Here is a 16,845-nt window from a genome sequence, read left to right on the forward strand (position 1 = left end):
ACTTATGAGAGTTCAAGAATTACAATAAATTAAGATGGAAAAACATTTAATTGAATTTGAGTAATATGACATTTTGTTAAATAAATATGTAAATTTTGCTCCAAGCAGAAAATCTTTTGCTGATGCCGCCGTATTCCTTTTTTGATGGACGTATAATTTTCATACGTCGCCATTAAAATCTCCAACTCCATCTCACTGAAGTATAGCGCACTTTTTATTCTCCACGCATTTCCATGGTGACGCCACAAATCGGCGATCTATTGAGAATGTCTTTATGTACTTGACATGCACGTGCGTTAACCCAGGGTTACCAAATCGAGCGTAATTACGCCAACTCATATCCGGTCTTTTGGAACCGACATACCCAGAGTGAGCAAGTTCAGGCGGATTTCAGCCAGAGTTCAGGGTTAAAGTTAGGGTAGTTTAAACGTGCTTCCTGGAATACGCCCCTGCTTCATGTCTGACTGTTTTTTTTAAACTCACATCTGAATCCACATTTGATCCTTTTTTTTTTTTAAAGTTAACTAAACACGCCGCCCTATGTAAAACAGCAGAGCGCAGTGAATGATGGACAATGTTAGATTTAAGCTAGTTTAGAATGCATGAACATTTGCTTTGGTGCTGTATTACAGTGTGGAATGAGTTCATTCTGAAATGTTCAAACAATATTCAAGGAGAATGTGTCTGACTCCCCAAATCTGTCTGCCCTGCAGGAGGAAACAGAGTTCTGATAAAAACTAAAAAAATATTCTTATTATCAAAATCACATATGGTGGGTTGAAACAATGCTCCCAGTGAGGTGTTTTGTGGCAGCAGCTGCAAGTAAGGCAGACATGCAAAGCAGAGTAGGGGGCAAGACATGTCACAGATGAGAGGGGAGGGTGACAAGTGACCCTGCAGACTGGCTGATTCTGTCATTTCAGCAGCCCCCGCTGTCACTTTTATTCACGTCCTTTCCTGAACGAGTGGGGTGAAAATGAGCAAGTGCGAATAATGATGCCAGCCCTACAAGGGATGAGACAGATGACGGAGAGGAGGAGAAAAGCGGCAAAGGGTGATAAATAAATGAAGAGCAGCAGGGCCGGCTTGCACAAGTGTCAAGGCTGGAGCTACATTTACACCTGTCCCTCAAGGCTGATGAGCTGAAACCCCTTCTCAAGTGGTGATCAGAAGGCTGCAAGCTGTGTCCTTGACTGGCTGGAGTGGAGACGCTGCCTCCCCAGTCTGTGGACGCCGAGGCGCGTGTGGAACATGGGCTGCCTGCTGACTAACCACCACCTACAGGTGGGCTGGATGGCAGACTCCCTGACAGCTCCTGAGCACTTATGTCAGAACATTAATATGAGCTTGATTGAAAACTAAAATTGCTTCCATGCAGGCAAGTGATTTTGTCGGACATAATTTGCAGCATAAACTCTGTGCAGGAGCAGCTTTACCAAACGCTGGAACAGAGACTTTAAAGACCCACTCCAAAAATGAAAATTGTGTTTTTGGTGCTTTTAACAAGTTCTTGTAGCAATTTCTCGTGATGGTGAGAAAATGTGAGTATTTCTTCATTAAATTGCTGTAAATCAGGAGCAGACAACAAATATTGTTGGAAAAGCTTATAGGTGTGACGTAGGATCTACAAAAGCTCTGCTTCTTTCTGATGCATCCATTTGTAGGCGACAACCATGTACGTCTTCAATTTTCTCATCAATTTTCACCGTACGGCTGGATAGCGCTGAAGTTGCTCGCCATTTTTGTTGCACCGGTAATGTTAGGTTGGGGGGTGTGAGGGGCTGTAATCTAGTGCAAGAGCGTGTAAACAAAGGCATGATGGGAAATGGTGGCGGGCTTACTCCATGCTCAACTCAGAGATGAATTTCTAATCAACTGCTGCCGCTCTGCAGAAACTATGTCCTAGAAAACTGTAGTTTCTTTCCATTAGTTTAGGGTAAAAACGGCATAATCATAATCAAAATACTGCTGGCAATGTTTTGAAAACAGATTAAAAGATGATTTGAGTGGGTCTTTAATGCAAATACAGACTTTTAAGCAACTTTCAACAAAAATCTGCATTATTCAAACTAAAGTGGGAGAGGCACAGCTGGAATGCAAGCGACATCAGATGTCAGTGTGTGAATTACACACCAAACAGAAAGAACACACCAAAACCAATAAGTGCCAAAAGAGTGTTTAGTCAGCACAAAAACCCAGGGAAAATCTCACACTGCAGAGATATGATGTGCTGCTGAATACAAGACAATTCTTCTGAATATACGTCTTTAATGGTACTCTATTTTCTTACTAGCCCTAGAGAGACACATTTACTAGTCACTGGCCGGAAGACTGTGCTAAAGGAAAATGCACGACGACTGGAAAGATTCTTCTGCAAGACTCTTCAAATCAAACTGACACTTTGATGGCAAGCATGATCCCTTTCTCGGTTGACTCTTTGTAGGTCACACCAGACACCCCGCCTCTTCAGGCCTCACATGTCTTCTGGCTTTCAAGTGAAATTTGATTTCTGACCAGATGTTGAGTCAATGCTCCACTGATTCTTTGGTAGGTCGCACTGACTTTTTGTTAAACCCACAACCTTAAATTAGTGGCAACGCTGTCTTGTAATGCCACCAATAAAAACGTTTTACCACTACTTTGTGATAGAGAAGCTTTACTTTACTGTAAAACATTCAGAAATCCCATCCACACCAGAGAGATGCTAAACTCTTCTTAGCATTTGAGGCTACATCCAGAGATTTTTAGTTTGCTTATGTCAAATTTTAATTACAACAACAATAAATGCAATTATTAGGGATGCAACCATTCACCTTCCCCACAGTTTGATTCAAACGTGGATTTATGGATCATGGTTTTGTTTTGATTTGAAATGTATGATTTGTATATTACAAAACAACAACAAAAACAAAAAATTAGGAAAAAGATCCTTTTTTAATTTCCTAAAAAAAAGTAACAATAAAAAAAAAAAACTTTCAGTTGGCTCGTACTAAGTCTGGTGTAATGTAAGAAAACAATAAATAATGAATTCTGAAATTAAGTGCAACACTGTGAAACTTTGAATGTACTGCTGTGCAGTGAGGATGTAACGTTTCACTTTCCCCACAATTCAGTTTGACGGTGTGATGTTTGGTTTTAGACCGAGAGTTGTGGCGTCTCTTGTAATTATAAATGAACAAATAATTCTTTATGATGCTTTTGTATCTTTATAATATTAAAAGTTTTTTTCATTGAGTTAAGTTTGTCAATCCAGCTCATGTAGTATTTCCTTATAGTCTGAGGTGAAATACTGTGATAAACATTAAACCTTTAACACCATTGTTTACATTTTTACTATTGTAACTCTTTAACTGTTTACGCAATCAACATAAATCAGCTGATCCTGTCGCGAAGAAAAGCCGCTTTGCGCGTTGCACTTTACATTAGTTCCTATGTGGCATATCGTCGATATAAAAAGCTGTTTTTCTCCAAATCCGAATCAATTTAATCACTTAAAAGGTCGAAGAGTTACTGTATATCAAAGAGGGAGTTTAAGAGGGAGTGCCGCCGGAGACATCTCTGGTTTTAAAGGGTTAAATGGACTTGACCGTCCACACCGGACTCTCTTCCCTCTGCTGCTGTGGCACTAAAAAAGTATGCATTGATAGAAAGGTGTGACTGACTTGATTTGCTGTTGGTTGTCATGGTCTAGCTCTGTGGAAACTAACCTCCATGATGACAGGGCAAACTGCTGTTTCCATTTCATTTTGAACACAAGCAAATAGCTTAAAAAAAGGTCTCACAAAATATTCCAGCATCTGGACAGCAGAGTAGGAAAGCCCAGATGGATGCTTTGCCTCAAAGTAAGAGAAACTCAGCAGATTCTGAGCGCTGCAAAAGATTTTCAGAACCCAAATCCGATCAGACAGTGTGTTATCTTTAAAAAAAAGTGGGCTGACAAATATGCAGCCTGCTGTATTACACATAAAAGGCAAAGCGCTGGCGCTCGGTCTTTTTAACACTGTTGCTTTCATTTCGCTCTTTTCCACTCATGTTGTGTTTGATCAGCCATTTTCTGATTTCAGAGCCTCAAGCAGCTGTGATGAAATGCACAACTACATTCAAAGGGAGGCCAACGTTACCAGACCCCAATCTTTTCCTCTATTCAGGGCTTCAAAATGCAAAAAGATTTATATTGTGGGTGATAAACAGGATGCAGCTGCTCTTGAGCCTCAGAGGAGCTGGAACCCGATGAGTGTTTTTACTGGTGCAGTGTGAGGCTGGGCCAAGAGCCCGGAGTTAACTCTTCCTCAACAGCTCCCTCTAAAGACACAAACCCAGCTCTGACAGAGAGCAATCCGGCCAACCAACTTAAACAAAATATCAATTTGTAGCTCATGCACATTAAAAAAAAAATTAATTCAATCCCATTCAAGATAAACCACTGCATCAAAAGAATGTTTTCTTACCACTTCATCTTCAGACCAGCACTTTTCTATCAGCTTAGGTACCGGCTTCTTCACCAGGCGCTGCAGAGCTTTGCCTGCATCGTAGCTGCTCTCATGAAGCTGTGAACAAATCATACAAAAGAATAAACACGAGCATCAAAGTGTAAAACAGAGCATGTAAATAAAGCCAGGGAGAATTCAACCCAAGCGTTTGTTCATCTTGTATGTCTACCATCAAGCTCCAACATCCAGGCATGAGTGAGCTGGCTGGTAACAATCTTAAGAGTGTTCCAGGAAAACTGTCTGACACCCATGTCTGAAAATATCGCTGTTATTAACTGTAAAGCTTGCAGCTTCATGTCACCATAAGCTGAGGGAAATGATCAATGCTGGAGCATTTCCTTCGGGAGAAAACAAGCACCACTCATTGGAATTGCAAATGGAGACGAAGGTCAAGAGGCAATGACTGCTCACTATGTTAATTCTGCAGTTTATAGAGTCGGAATATAAATGACTTATTTATGATTATTCTAATCTCTTTCTTGCACTTGAGTCCTCTGCAATCATTAGCAACGTGATGGAAAAATTTCTCATTTTGAAGGATTTTACCGCTGGCTTGTCAGAGTGAATTTTCTGACCTTACAGGCCTGATCCTTTCTAGACGGTTCAAACAGCTTATTCCACAATAGTTTTACGCTTCAGTGTGTTTCAGTGTTGTTCCTTACAGTATTAAGTGCGTTTAATGTAGTGTCATCTCGTGAGGCTGCCAGACAGCCATCTTCAGTCGAGCCTCCGTCGCACATCCCCGCAAAGGCAGCCATGCTTCTGTGGACAGGTCAGTGACACGAGTTAAGGTGTGGTCAAGATGTTTTTACAAGCATTTCACTTCAACATTTATCTGCTTCAAACATTTACTCACATAATTTCCCAACTATATTAGTAATGATCAATTTTGATTCTTAAAAAGTAATAAATCTATGAAAATTGAAGTCTTCACCGTCACTGTAAAATCTATTTGTAGTTTTGGAGATGTGAAGAAACTGGATTCTCTAGAAAGGACTGCATTTGTATTAGTTCGTAACCCCGTCAGTTTCTTGCACACAGAAATAATGAATAACGACTCAGAGACAGCTACTTAGCTTTTGTAGATTTACTCCGCACAAAGACCACAGATTTGTACGCAGGGTTACAGACAGATGAACAAAGTGCATTCAAGGTCTGAACAACGGGGTTCAGCAAAAGGCCTGGCATATATACCTTGCATTTGCATATTCAGAACCTCATTCGATGGATCATGGTGTGAAAAACACACCCACAGACTGTTGCAGGCTAGATGCTCGAAGGTCAGAGCACCTAAAGTGTCAGATCTCTTGCAGACATTTGCCAGAACGCATACACCAGAACACACAAAGATGAAAAAGGGAGGATGTTAAAGGAATGTTGCGAGACAATAGTCTTGGTTGTGCTCTGTCTGGAGTGTAATATAATTTTGAGATGATAATACATAGTAAATCGAGGTTAAGCCATTAATGTAAACAAAGGTAAAAGTTAGTTTAATAAAATGCAAAAGGGAGGGTCTAACTATTCTGTTTCTAATCATTCCTAACAGGAGAAGAAGAAAAAAACTGCTATACCTAGTTAATGCTTTTTTATTTGACGCATCGAACTTGGGTTAGTGTAGAGAAGGTCAGAGTAGGTTTACTGTCAATGTTTAACAAATCAATTTGACCAATCGGATGAACCCCTTCAAATCGCTGAACAATCAAATGTGAGATCAGTGTTTTTTTTAATGAGTGTGCCGTGAGAGACGGTCAGGTGTGCCACAGGAAATTACTCATTTTCACTGATCTAAAAACATTTATCACCAGAATATCAGCTCTGTGTTCATCAAAGTAGGCTCAGATTTTCACCCTGCCGACGCCTTTGTGGAGCTCTTCAAAATAAATGTGCCGGATCTCTCAACATCTTCCGTATCTTTCATAAGGAGAGCGAGAAAAACCTTTGATGGTAGCTCCTCCCACTCCGGCAGGAGAGGCGGGTTTACAAACACACTTTTGGACAAACGTCCAGCAGCGACTTTAATGCAGGGGGGGGGGGGGGGGGGGGGGGGGGGGGGGGGGGGGGCACGTCTATGCAGAACTGGGACTAGTGATCCGAACGGATCAGGGTTAATCCGTGCAACACTAGTAGCTTCCCGCGGGACCCGGGGTCAGACCGCATAAAAAGGTGAAGAAAATCATGAAGCTCAGAGATGCGAGTCTGTCCGGCATCAGCACTACTGCTTTTCACTACAACTCCCATGATGCATTAATGTGACAGCTTCTATTCCTGCGCTGCTGTTAACTATCAGGAAGCACAACGAACACAAACATCTGATCCAATAGTTTGGAAAGCAGGAATATCAGGAAAACAGCTTAGTTTTTCTTCAAGGTTTGTGTTGGAGCGCAAAGGAATTACAGTTAAAGACTCCACTGTTTGGTCCAAGTCATCTTTATAACTGAAACAGCTGCTATGTAATAATGTCTGGATTGAAGAACTAATTTTATTTTAGACTTCATTCACAAGTCCAGGATGTACCCCACCTTTGCCCTGTGACCCCGTAAGGGATAAAACGGGTTCAGAATATGGAGGGATGGAAAACTGTTGCAGTGAAATGGAAAGGATGTCTTACTCCATATTCAAAGATAAGGCAGCTTCAGTAAATAAGCAGATCCTTTTGGTGGTGCCTTATTGAACAGAAAAATGTTTACTTTTGTAAACATGCTGAAACAAGTTTGACTGATTTAAGAAACATCATTTTTTCTCCAGCATTGTCAGAAGACAGATTAGAGTAAAACAAGATGATAAATAAAAATAATAATAACCAGTAATTAGCGTGTTTAACTGTATTTTGCTGTGAACCTTTCAGAGGCAGGATTGTTAAGGTTAACTTAGGACGCTGGGGCTGAAATGTCTCGTCTTCAGTTTTATTAATTCAGATAAGGTCGGGGACTGTCCAACGAAATACTTTTCTATATCTGCTTTGTCTGAATCCCATAAAATGAAGGGTGATAAATTATCATTCAAACTTTGACTCTTATGAATTCTTTTACTTTGTAAAGCTATTTGTGAATATTTTAGGACATTAGATGCATTGCAACAGCTTCAACGATGTAGATTTGTGTGTCTCCTTCACCTTGCGGCTCTGAGGTACATGAGAAGGTCGCAGTCGTTGACTCCTGGCATCCAGACCAGCTCCTCGTTCTCAGTCACTGCATGGCCACCAGGAGATGGGAAAGGCTGAAGCTCTGGGAGTTTGGCCTAATTTTGTCCATGGAGAAGGAGAGGGACAGATGGTTTCTCACTACAAATAGCACACAAGCTTGAAAGGGGGGGAAAATTGCTTTCAACTTCCTGTTATCAACTTTTAGCTGAGCAGCTGAAGGATGACAGCAGCGACAGGTTACAACCTCAATGAATCAACATTTTACCAGCTGACTCCGTTAACCAACCAGAGCTTCATTAAACTACTTCAGTTAAAAACAAATTAATCTAAATACATTAATATTGCATGCTGTTTTAAATGATAAAGAAAGAATTATTATAAACTGTGAGCCAAATAATTAATTTATGCTATTAAATTTACCCAAAAGTAACAAACCTATAGTTATTTTTTTTTTACCCATTAAACATATTTTATATAATTGTTTCCTTTCACCATAAAATAAAGCTTGTGTTATGCTAAAGCTTTTACTTTAGCATAACTATCCCAGCAGCAATGTGCATAAATTCTTCAATACAAAATTGAGCATAAACATTTAACATGACTTGATCAACAGCTAAGGAAAACTGGCATGCTGCAAGCCAAAAGTCAGTGTTTCTGATCGCTGTGAGATCAGACCTGGTTTGACATGGAAAACTTCTGTCCAGTAACTGACCTGATGACTGGGCCCGACTCGGATTTCCCCCTGAGTGCTGTTTAACCGCCTGGAAATACACAGGAAAGATTGAAAGAATATATTTACTCATTAATATTTCAGCAAAGGCAAGAGAAGAAAAAAATCAGTTTATAAAAAAATAAAGAGAAAAGAGAACAAAAAAACAAGGTTAAAAGTAACCATATTTGATGTAAGCACATGAGTCTAAAATTAAAGGTCAAATACATTTTGATTTAAACAAATGTCAATGTAGAATAAAGAGTAAATGATCATCCTTTGGGATTATTTTGGGGCATAAAGGTCACAGTTGGGATAAGTATTTATGTTTTTTAGTTCTAAAAAGATAGATTTGGTGAGGATATCTTCTCATAAACTGCACAGCAAGCTGAGCAGAGCACATTTGCAGGCCTTGTATTATGAATGCAGCAATAAAACTGAATCCCCTAAAAGGAAGGGAATGAATGGAGGTGGGGGAGCTGGCTCTGGATACGCAGGGTGAGAGCTTCAGCAAAAAGGCTGCTGCTACAAACGTTGGTAGCCATGGCAACTGCAATTTAATAATAGTGTTCTGATTCTCCAGCTGCACTGGATTAAAGAAAATGACAAGATGGGCCTTTTGAAAAAGCCCTTCCCTGTGTTGCCTAGGCAACAACTCTGCATTTCATACAAGCGAGAGCAGGGTAGCCCAGAATCTGTCAGTGTGATTTGCACCCAGAGAAGCTTGCAGTCCATCATGGAGGCTTGGGAGAAACTTGAGAGCCTCTCTGGTCTTATTGCAAACCTTAAAGCCACAAAAACCCTGAGACTTGTGCACGTCTGACGCAAATACTCCTTTTCCTCTTCTTAAAATACCAGCTCCTTTGTGTTCCGTCTGACAGGATGGGTAATCTGAAATATAATGATCTCTGGCTGGCAGTGATTGAGGGACAAATGCAATCCAAAATTGAATTCCAGATGGAGATTATGACTACAGCAAAATAGATCACAGCTCCAGAGCAGGTCTGAGTATTCTTCATAAAGGCTCACAGGATTAGGGAAGCTACTAAACTATTCAGAAGTTGTCCGATAATGACATGCCAAAGCTATAAAATGTACCGATCAAAATAAAATATGGGGCTTTACTGCGTCAGTGATTCTCCCTGAAGGCTTTTGGAACAATTTGGTGATCTTTAAATCATTATTTGGCCTTTTATTTGTTTTTGTTTTTAAACAAAGGAAAAACAACTCTTTATGGGACTCATGATATATAATTGTGCTTCAAAGTGTAATGCTTCGTCATACACGACCAATAAAACAAATGGGAAGTCAATGTTTAATTAGCGCCTCAAAAGTCTCACTCAGATCATCTTTTGATCTATTTTAAAAGTGTTCCCAGGCGTCTTTTAATGATTATGCTGTTTTAAGACAAGGTAAAAAAAAAATTAAACTGTTGTTTTGTGGGACATAATTTCTGCAGAGCTGCAGTTGTTGATTAGAAATGTGCAGAAATGTTGGTGAGGAGTAAGCCCACCCCCACATCCCATCATTCATCTGTTTACTCTCTCCAACTAGCTTATAGTCCCTCACTCCCCCAACCTAGCATTGCTATCCAGGCGTACAGTTTTGAGACAGATGCCAGTTCAGTATAGGAAAATAAAGACGTTCATGGATCTATTTGTCTCCAAGTGGATGCATCCGAATAAAGCGGAGCAGGGAGCTTGTGGCCCAACGGTTGAAGTTTGTATGTCACTGCTACAAGCTTGTTCGAGCTACATTTTTTCATGTGCTCCTGATTTACAGCGATTTGAATGAAGAAATACTCAGAAACACAATTTTACTGTTAGTTTTCTTTATATGTCTTTCATCATGACAAGACGGCCACAACATATTAAAAACACCAAAAACACAGTTGTGAGAAAAAATGACACAAGTAAAAGTCATTTTCGTAATGTTTTTTTGCCAATTAGACAAGAAATGAATATGTTTCTTTTCCAGTAAGTTTGAAAATTATTTAAATCCAGATTATTAGGATTCCTGATTTTCTTTATGAGTTACAATTGAGTCTGTTGCCATGAGCAATAAGGAACCATACATGCACACCCGTCCTTGTTCTTCTTTAATTCTGCATGAACACACAGTCCTGTCTACTAATTACAGGCTCAGTTATCAAACCCAAACACAGGGACCGTCTGCTCCACTTTCAGTGCGTGTGTGGATGTAATCAAGGAAAACCCCGCCCCTTCCATCAATTTCAGCCAATCACGGCGCGAGACTGTGACACACTGACATAATTGTAAAGTGGAAAAACGCTTAACTTTAAGGTATTAGTCTGGTGACAAGCAGCTTGTAGAAATGTGATCAGGGTAGATTATTCCGCGGCGGTGCTGGGCGCGCCATGACACCCCGGTAGTAAACAGGAGCGGCAAAATGGAGCCAGGCGGGTCTTGGATTAGCATGATGATGCTGGCTGCAAAGCTGTTGGCTCCACAGTCGCAGAACCCGCACCAGCAAACGACGGAAGGAGAACGCGGCGGGTCGTGTAGTGCGGTACTGTCGCACGGTCACAGCACAAGCACAAAACGGCGTGGAGCTGCGGTGACAGTCCGTGAGCGGAACGACGTGCGGTGAACGGGACACCGACACAGCCTGCCGCCTCCTCAGACTCATCCACAATCTGACAGCCACGCGCGCGGCACCCTCCCGAACGGCACGTTTCCGTCCGTCAGACCGCCGGAGCACGGCTCCCGAAAAACCAGACGAGGCGGCGACCAGCGAAACGGCTGGAGCGCAGCGCGCACCTACCTCCGAGGGCTGAACAGATCGTCCATTTCTGACATCGAGACCTGCGCGTGGGTGGTGACACTGCGTGAAGAGGACCCGCGGGTTTCAACTCCGGTCACACACCTATTTTTTTTGTAGGTGCTCAAAATGGAGAAGCGCGCATTCGGCTCCGGAGAGACAGGGCTTCACTGAGCTTGTGCTGTGACCTCAGCCTGCACGTAAAAGCGTCGCAAGCTGGACTCCTTCCTCTGTGTACACTACTGAGCATGTGCTGCGACCCCACACAGCCGCACATCCACGCAGGAGCAGACGCGCAGGCACGCGGTGCGTGGAGTTCATCTCTCCTCCGGTGTCTGCACCATAATAAACAGTCAAAGTGTAAGGCTGCAGACAGCCCGCTCTGCATACAGAGCAGGCTGAGGGGAGACGGGGGGAGGACGGCGGAGGAGACGCACAGGGGCCCCGCAGGAGGAGAAGGGGGTTCCCAACGGGTAACCCTCATTCCAGGGCAACCCCTGCTTTGAAGAGCGACCGTCCCTGTCACACCTGAGGCTCCCACCAGTGAGAAATGATCATTACAGAAAATTCTACTCCAAATATTAGTACTCAAGTAAAAGGAAAAACAAATAATTACACCTACTTGAATCCATATAAACGTTTGATCATTTAATAAAAAATAACTGGTGTTTCAACATGTTTTTGTCGTGTTTTTCTCATGATGAAGGACATGTATAAAGAAAATTAAGCTTAAGCATCAATAAAACAGTCATGCTCGATGGTATTATGTTGTGTGCCTGGTAAATAACATTAGATGTCACTGGCATACATTTTTGTTGCCGATTCATTTTGTCCCGGCATCTGTTAAAAGTAGATTTGGTGGTTTTATAGTACTTTCTTCAGCAAATCAGTCCAGATGTTGATCTTGTGGAAAATGTATGGATCTATTTCAACCTTCCGTTCTGTAAAGCTAATCTTACTAGCCATATGATGAGTTGGACCCTAACCCATACTCAGTAGCTTGCTTTTGTCAAAGTCATGCTTTGGAAATGCTAGTTATTGCTTCTGTTCGTGTTTTAATTTTTTCCTTAAAGACCCATAACAATGAATTTTTTGGTTTTGTGGTTCTTAACCTGCTCTTGTGGCATTTTCTAATGATGGGGGCATTTATTGACATAATTAGGCCTAGAAATCGCATTTATGAGTATTTCTTTATTTAAGTTGGTGTGAAATTGGCAGATGAAAAATTGCCATTTGAAAAAGCTTGTAGCAGTGGAACTACAATCGACAGGACACAACCTCCCTGCTCCGCTCCATTCTGACGCATCCACTTGCAGACAAACACATCCACGTACGTCTTTGTTTTCCTCGTCTGAGCTGACATCTGGATCAAATCTGTACGCCTGGATAGCTTCAATACTGCTCACCAATTTTGTTGCATCAATAATGTTAGGTTGGGGGTGTGAGGGGCTGTAAGCTAGTGGGAGTGAAATTGGTGTTTTTTTTTAGCCCATGGTGTTCACACTGGAGAAGCAGGGAGGGGCTTCTACATCATTTACATAGACTTTGCATTGGAAGTGGCTGCTTGAATATGTGTTGTCCAGGGTGGTGTGAATGTAACTTAAGGGACAACAAGGCTTTCACTGATGCCTTTTCTTCCAAAGGCGTAGTTAGGGCTGGACCTTAAAATAAAACCTCAGATTTTTTCACACCAAATTTGAATTTGGTTTTTAATTAAAAATCAAAATCTCGCTCCTTTTACTTTCTTAAACAAAAATGTACAAATGGCAGAATGTTTTACAAAAAACTTTTTATTTTAACTCCTCCTTAGGGATCTGACCTGAATTCAAAAGGAATGCAAGCTGTAAAAATGCTTGTAAACCTATTTGTTTTGTGAGCTGCCGCTAGCTTCAGCATCGCATGGAGAGCAGCACTACTGCTGAACTCCACAGAGTTCAAACTCATTCGTTGTCTTCCCTCTCTTGGTCGCATCAGCCAGCAAACTGATTTTGCAGCGTGCCGATTGCAGTTGGCAAACGAAACCTGTTCCACAGAACTGAAGGAACGATTCATTTTTGGGAACAAGCTTCTCTTTGCTAGTAGTCATTTTAATGTCTTCGCTTTGTGAGAGACGAGTGAGCTGACCTTTCTCCAGAGAACGGAAGTCAGAGAGAGCAGGGGGCTGGGAAAATCAAAAATCCAGACTTTTCCATAAATAAATCTTCTTAAACAGCAGATACATATTTGTTGATAAATCTATTTATCACTCAGCCCAAGCCCAAGATTTCTCTTTCCTGTTTAAAGTATTTACTTTTCAAGGTAATAATGAATATTTCAAAAAAATCTGTGCTGCTTTACAAAGCTTACACACAACTATTTCATCACCTGTCTCAGAGGTTGGAGAATATTGTCGTCCACATTGTTTGAAGATTTACAGTTAGTTGCGGTAAATCAGCCAAAGTGGCAGAAATCTTTTCCAACTAGATCAATAAATTCCTCATGCAATTTTCTACAAATAATATTATTATTTCAATGTTTTTGTGCATCCTTATAAAACAAAAAAACAAAGTAAACTTTAACTTGTTACATCCTATCTATGGAATGTGTGGTAAATCATAAAATTCACATTTTTCATCATAAAACAGCAAAGTTTGTAAAACGTGGACAAAAATCAAAATATAAACTATACATGTATACTTTTTATAAATAATGTCCAAAAACGTCAAATAGCAAAATCCAGGTTTGTTCTGTTGCGTCACTGCACAGGGAATCCCAAATGAATCAGTAAATACAAAATTCTTAAATTCACTGGATGTTTGTGTTCAACAATATTATGATGATATAATGGTAAGTCTGCTTTCAAATGTGGTCTTTCATACGGTGCTGTTTAATTTTTTCCAATGTCTTAAGTCTTAAGAAAAAGCTCTTATATGCTGCAGAACAGCAGTTGGTGTCAGATGATCATAAAATATCCCTTAATTCCTAAACAATTGAAAAGCCCAGAGCTTTTCCCAGTTCATTCGCTGTAATTACACTTCCTCAGGATCACTCTTTGTGTACCAGAGATTATTAGCATTACTGAGCAGACTGTGTCATTAGATTATGTAACTGCAGGAAGAAAGGAGGGCACATTAAGGAAAAATCCACCCAAGTCCTAAAGAAGAGCAAGAATCTGTCAAAGAGGTTCTGCCAACAACACAATGTTGCCTAAATTACCTCATTTGTACAAATAGATGCTTGACTGTTTTCTTTTTTAGTCTAAAACACTTAATAGACAAAAAACATCAAAGGTTAACTTTCAGATTTTGATCAATTCTGAGTTTGCTCAGATTGCTGAGAGTTTGTTCATTTTACAGTCACAGCAATTAATTTAACTGGGAGGAAAAAACATCCACTGTATTTCACACTGAAAGGTCTTTAAAGTCTTTGGTATAAATGATTAAATCAGCGATACACCCAGAGAAGAACTCTGTCAAAAACCCACATTTCTGAGGCCGCTGTGTTGAGTGCAGATGATTGCTTTAAGGTGATGCTTAATCATAAAAAATATTCAAATTTGTTTTGAAGTTAAGTCATGACATCTGGACTTAGAATCTTCCTCCTTGAAGGCACTTTGATGAGTGGTGAAACACTTCAAGGAGGAAGATTCTAAGTCCAGATGCAATGATGGGGGGGGTTTGATCCAGTTCCAGTGCTTTTAAAAAAATAAAATAAAAAATTGGAATGTGACAAAGCAGCATGACAAGGTAAAGGAGAGTGTTCGAACGTGCCTAAGATGCTTTATGCCATTCTTCCTGCACCTCCATTTTCACACAAGCTCAAGTAAACATGTATTTCAACACTTATCGCTTATTCTTAAAAAAAAGAATTTCGGCCTATCTGGGGTAAGAATAGTCTTACCAAGAATTCTTATTTGTAGAAAAGAATTCTAGTTACTAAGTCATTTCTTCCTAAAACTAAGATTATTTAGCTAATGAAAAACTTTATTGAAAAGATATTTTTCTTGCAAGACAGAAAATAGACATTTTTTTCCTAAAACAAGGGTCTTTTTTATTTTCTAAAGGTACCCTTTTGGGTAGCGATATATATATTGTACCGCTTTACCACCATGAGTTTTGGTACCCATCCCTAACCGTGACTCAACTTCAAGACGATGTCGCCTGGATACATGACAACCTTCCCAAAAATAATAATCAAGGATGAAAGATATTAGTTTATTCCTTCTACGACACTTTGAGGGAAATATGAAAAGGGGGTCGTCCTAATAAGTAACTGGACAATAAGCTTCATACCTGGTCTCTGGGTTGTATCCGAGGATATAGAAAAAGGAGTCGATGCGAGCTCTGAACTCCCGGGCAGCAAAAATATCAGAGAAATGGGAAATGTTGCACTTCCCCCTGCAAGAGAAAAGACAGGCTTGATTAGCCTACTACTAGCTTTTTCTTTTTTGCAGCTCTTTTATTGGAAGTGACACAGCAACAGATATTCAGCGTCTTTCAAGGCCTGCTGATGTTTGTGGTGAGACATCAGGCTGTGGCAACTGGAATGGTAAATGCCTGCTCAAAATGTCTACCCTTGCTTGTGTGCTGCAACCCCAAAGTGGGAGACGGAAACTGCAGACATCAAGGCATAAATTCAAGTGTATGCCTCCCCCCCGCACCCGCCCTGACACGACTGCCTCCCGAGAAGCCGAAGGAACTGAGGCTCTGGCCAAATTGTGATGCCATTTCCTTTTTCCAGCACCCTGGTGGCTGCCTCTATCAACATTACAGACATCAGAGGCATATGGAGTTGGGCTTTTCTTACAAAGGAACATTATCCTCCTCCTCCTCCTCCTGGAGAGATTAAAGGGTGCTAAAGACAGTCATCTTTGGAGAGCTCCAGCATTACAGCATCCCACTGGAATTCACTCCAATTTATCTAAAGCTTGGAGAATAAGTCAAATCAAAGGGAGCTCTGTGGAGGAGAGACTGCAGCTAATTTTCCTTGGAATTGGTGAAGGACATGCGCGCTCACAGATGGTTCTGGTTAAAGAGAAAGGCAAGACAAGGAAATGATGAAGGGCAGTCACCTAGGAATGGAAGAACAGAGGACAGAGAATGAAGAGTGATGGAGCCTGCATGCGTTCCCCTGACATTAAACAGAAGGGGAGTGCAGGCAGCTGCACTGCACAGTCTGTGTGAGCAGGAGCATGCTAATCAGAGGTGGAACAGAGAACGGCACGACGTGCACGTCTCCATATCTACAGAAAACCTTTCGTCACTTCAAGTACATCGCAGTGGAACAAAGTTCAAATGCTATCATAAGCACAAAATCCTTTAACAAATGTGTTTTCATAAATACTAGTATAGTGTTTTTTCTTTAGAAAATGTAAATTATTTGTTTTAAATACAGTCTAACAGAACGGATCAGTAGATGGTTAAAATGTCTATAATTATTGTCAAACTAAAAGGAATCCTGTTGCAAACGTTAAGTGTAAAAACAATAACTCATTTGTCTTTGCTCCACGTGAAGCCATGGCTACAAAGCTTCCTTTGTGCTTACCTGAGAGCAGCAGCATGATAAGTGTCTACATAGTCGGAGATGAAGAGTTCTCGACTCCTCACCACTGGGTCTGTGATGACCAGTTCCCGGCCCGAGTCTGCAGGAAGAGAAACAGGCATGAGACCTTTCAAAATAAAACTTTTCAGCTGGGACCCACCATAAGCCTGAAAACAAAACATCACATATAGAATCCAGCAAGA

General features: G+C 40.8%; 1 protein-coding gene across 8 annotated transcripts in view; it reads right to left on the reverse strand.

Annotated features, from left to right (window-relative positions):
- The window catches only part of rere (arginine-glutamic acid dipeptide repeats), a 145,786-nt gene that overhangs the window by 29,316 nt on the left and 99,625 nt on the right, over positions 1 to 16,845 (reverse strand). For 7 of the 8 annotated variants that reach the window (XM_023956540.1, XM_023956538.1, XM_023956537.1 and 4 more), the window contains 6 exons: positions 16,646 to 16,742; positions 15,394 to 15,498; positions 8,345 to 8,393; positions 7,603 to 7,727; positions 5,153 to 5,252; positions 4,449 to 4,547 (listed from right to left, as the gene is read on the reverse strand). In XM_023956540.1, coding sequence (XP_023812308.1) covers positions 4,449 to 4,547; positions 5,153 to 5,252; positions 7,603 to 7,727; positions 8,345 to 8,393; positions 15,394 to 15,498; positions 16,646 to 16,742 — 575 coding nt within the window. Of the gene's footprint in view, positions 1 to 4,448; positions 4,548 to 5,152; positions 5,253 to 7,602; positions 7,728 to 8,344; positions 8,394 to 11,125; positions 11,311 to 15,393; positions 15,499 to 16,645; positions 16,743 to 16,845 lie in introns of those variants that run through there. The other variant, XM_023956543.1, reaches the window with a different exon arrangement.

This window comes from Oryzias latipes, chromosome 7 (genome assembly GCF_002234675.1).
Source record: "Oryzias latipes chromosome 7, ASM223467v1".
NCBI lineage: Eukaryota > Metazoa > Chordata > Actinopteri > Beloniformes > Adrianichthyidae > Oryzias > Oryzias latipes.